The following is a 492-nucleotide window of genomic DNA, read 5'->3' as shown; positions in this document are numbered from 1 at the left end:
TGAAGGCCGGTGGCGCCGCTCCGGCCGCCCCCACAGCTGGCCCTGCGCCGCCCGTTAGGTGAAATGTGTCCAAGACGCGATTCGAGCCAAGAAGAAAACCTTCAATTTCCTGGGCGAGATGATCCGCCTCATCCCCACCGTGGGCCTCTTCATCACCATGAACCCCGGCTACGCCGGCCGCACCGAGCTGCCCGAGAACCTCAAGGCCTTGTTCAGGTGCGTGGCCGGAGGGGGCCCGGTGGGCGTCGCCCAGGGCCGCGGGGAGAGCGGGCCGGGGAGCCGAGTGAGGCGGCGGGTGGACGGCCCGGAGAGGGCCGTGGCCCAGGCAGGCTCTCTGCCCCCAGGCCCTGCGCCATGGTGGTCCCCGACTTTGAGCTGATCTGCGAGATCATGCTGGTGGCCGAGGGCTTCCTGGAGGCTCGTCTGCTGGCCAGGAAGTTCATCACGCTCTACACCCTGTGCAAGGAGCTGCTCTCGAAGCAGGTGCGCCCC

The 492-nt window shown here is 68.5% G+C and overlaps 1 protein-coding gene across 1 annotated transcript in view; it reads left to right on the top strand.

Annotated features, from left to right (window-relative positions):
• The window catches only part of LOC101621548 (dynein heavy chain 17, axonemal-like), a 15386-nt gene that overhangs the window by 12480 nt on the left and 2414 nt on the right, over positions 1-492 (top strand). The window contains exons 9-10 of the mRNA XM_012734941.1: positions 59-216; positions 345-483. Coding sequence (XP_012590395.1) covers positions 59-216; positions 345-483 — 297 coding nt within the window. The remainder of the gene's footprint in view (positions 1-58; positions 217-344; positions 484-492) is intronic.

This window comes from Condylura cristata, unplaced genomic scaffold (genome assembly GCF_000260355.1).
Source record: "Condylura cristata isolate star-nosed mole 26May11 unplaced genomic scaffold, ConCri1.0 scaffold00137, whole genome shotgun sequence".
Classification (NCBI taxonomy): Eukaryota; Metazoa; Chordata; class Mammalia; order Eulipotyphla; family Talpidae; genus Condylura; species Condylura cristata.
This window is presented reverse-complemented; position numbering and strand designations above follow the sequence as displayed.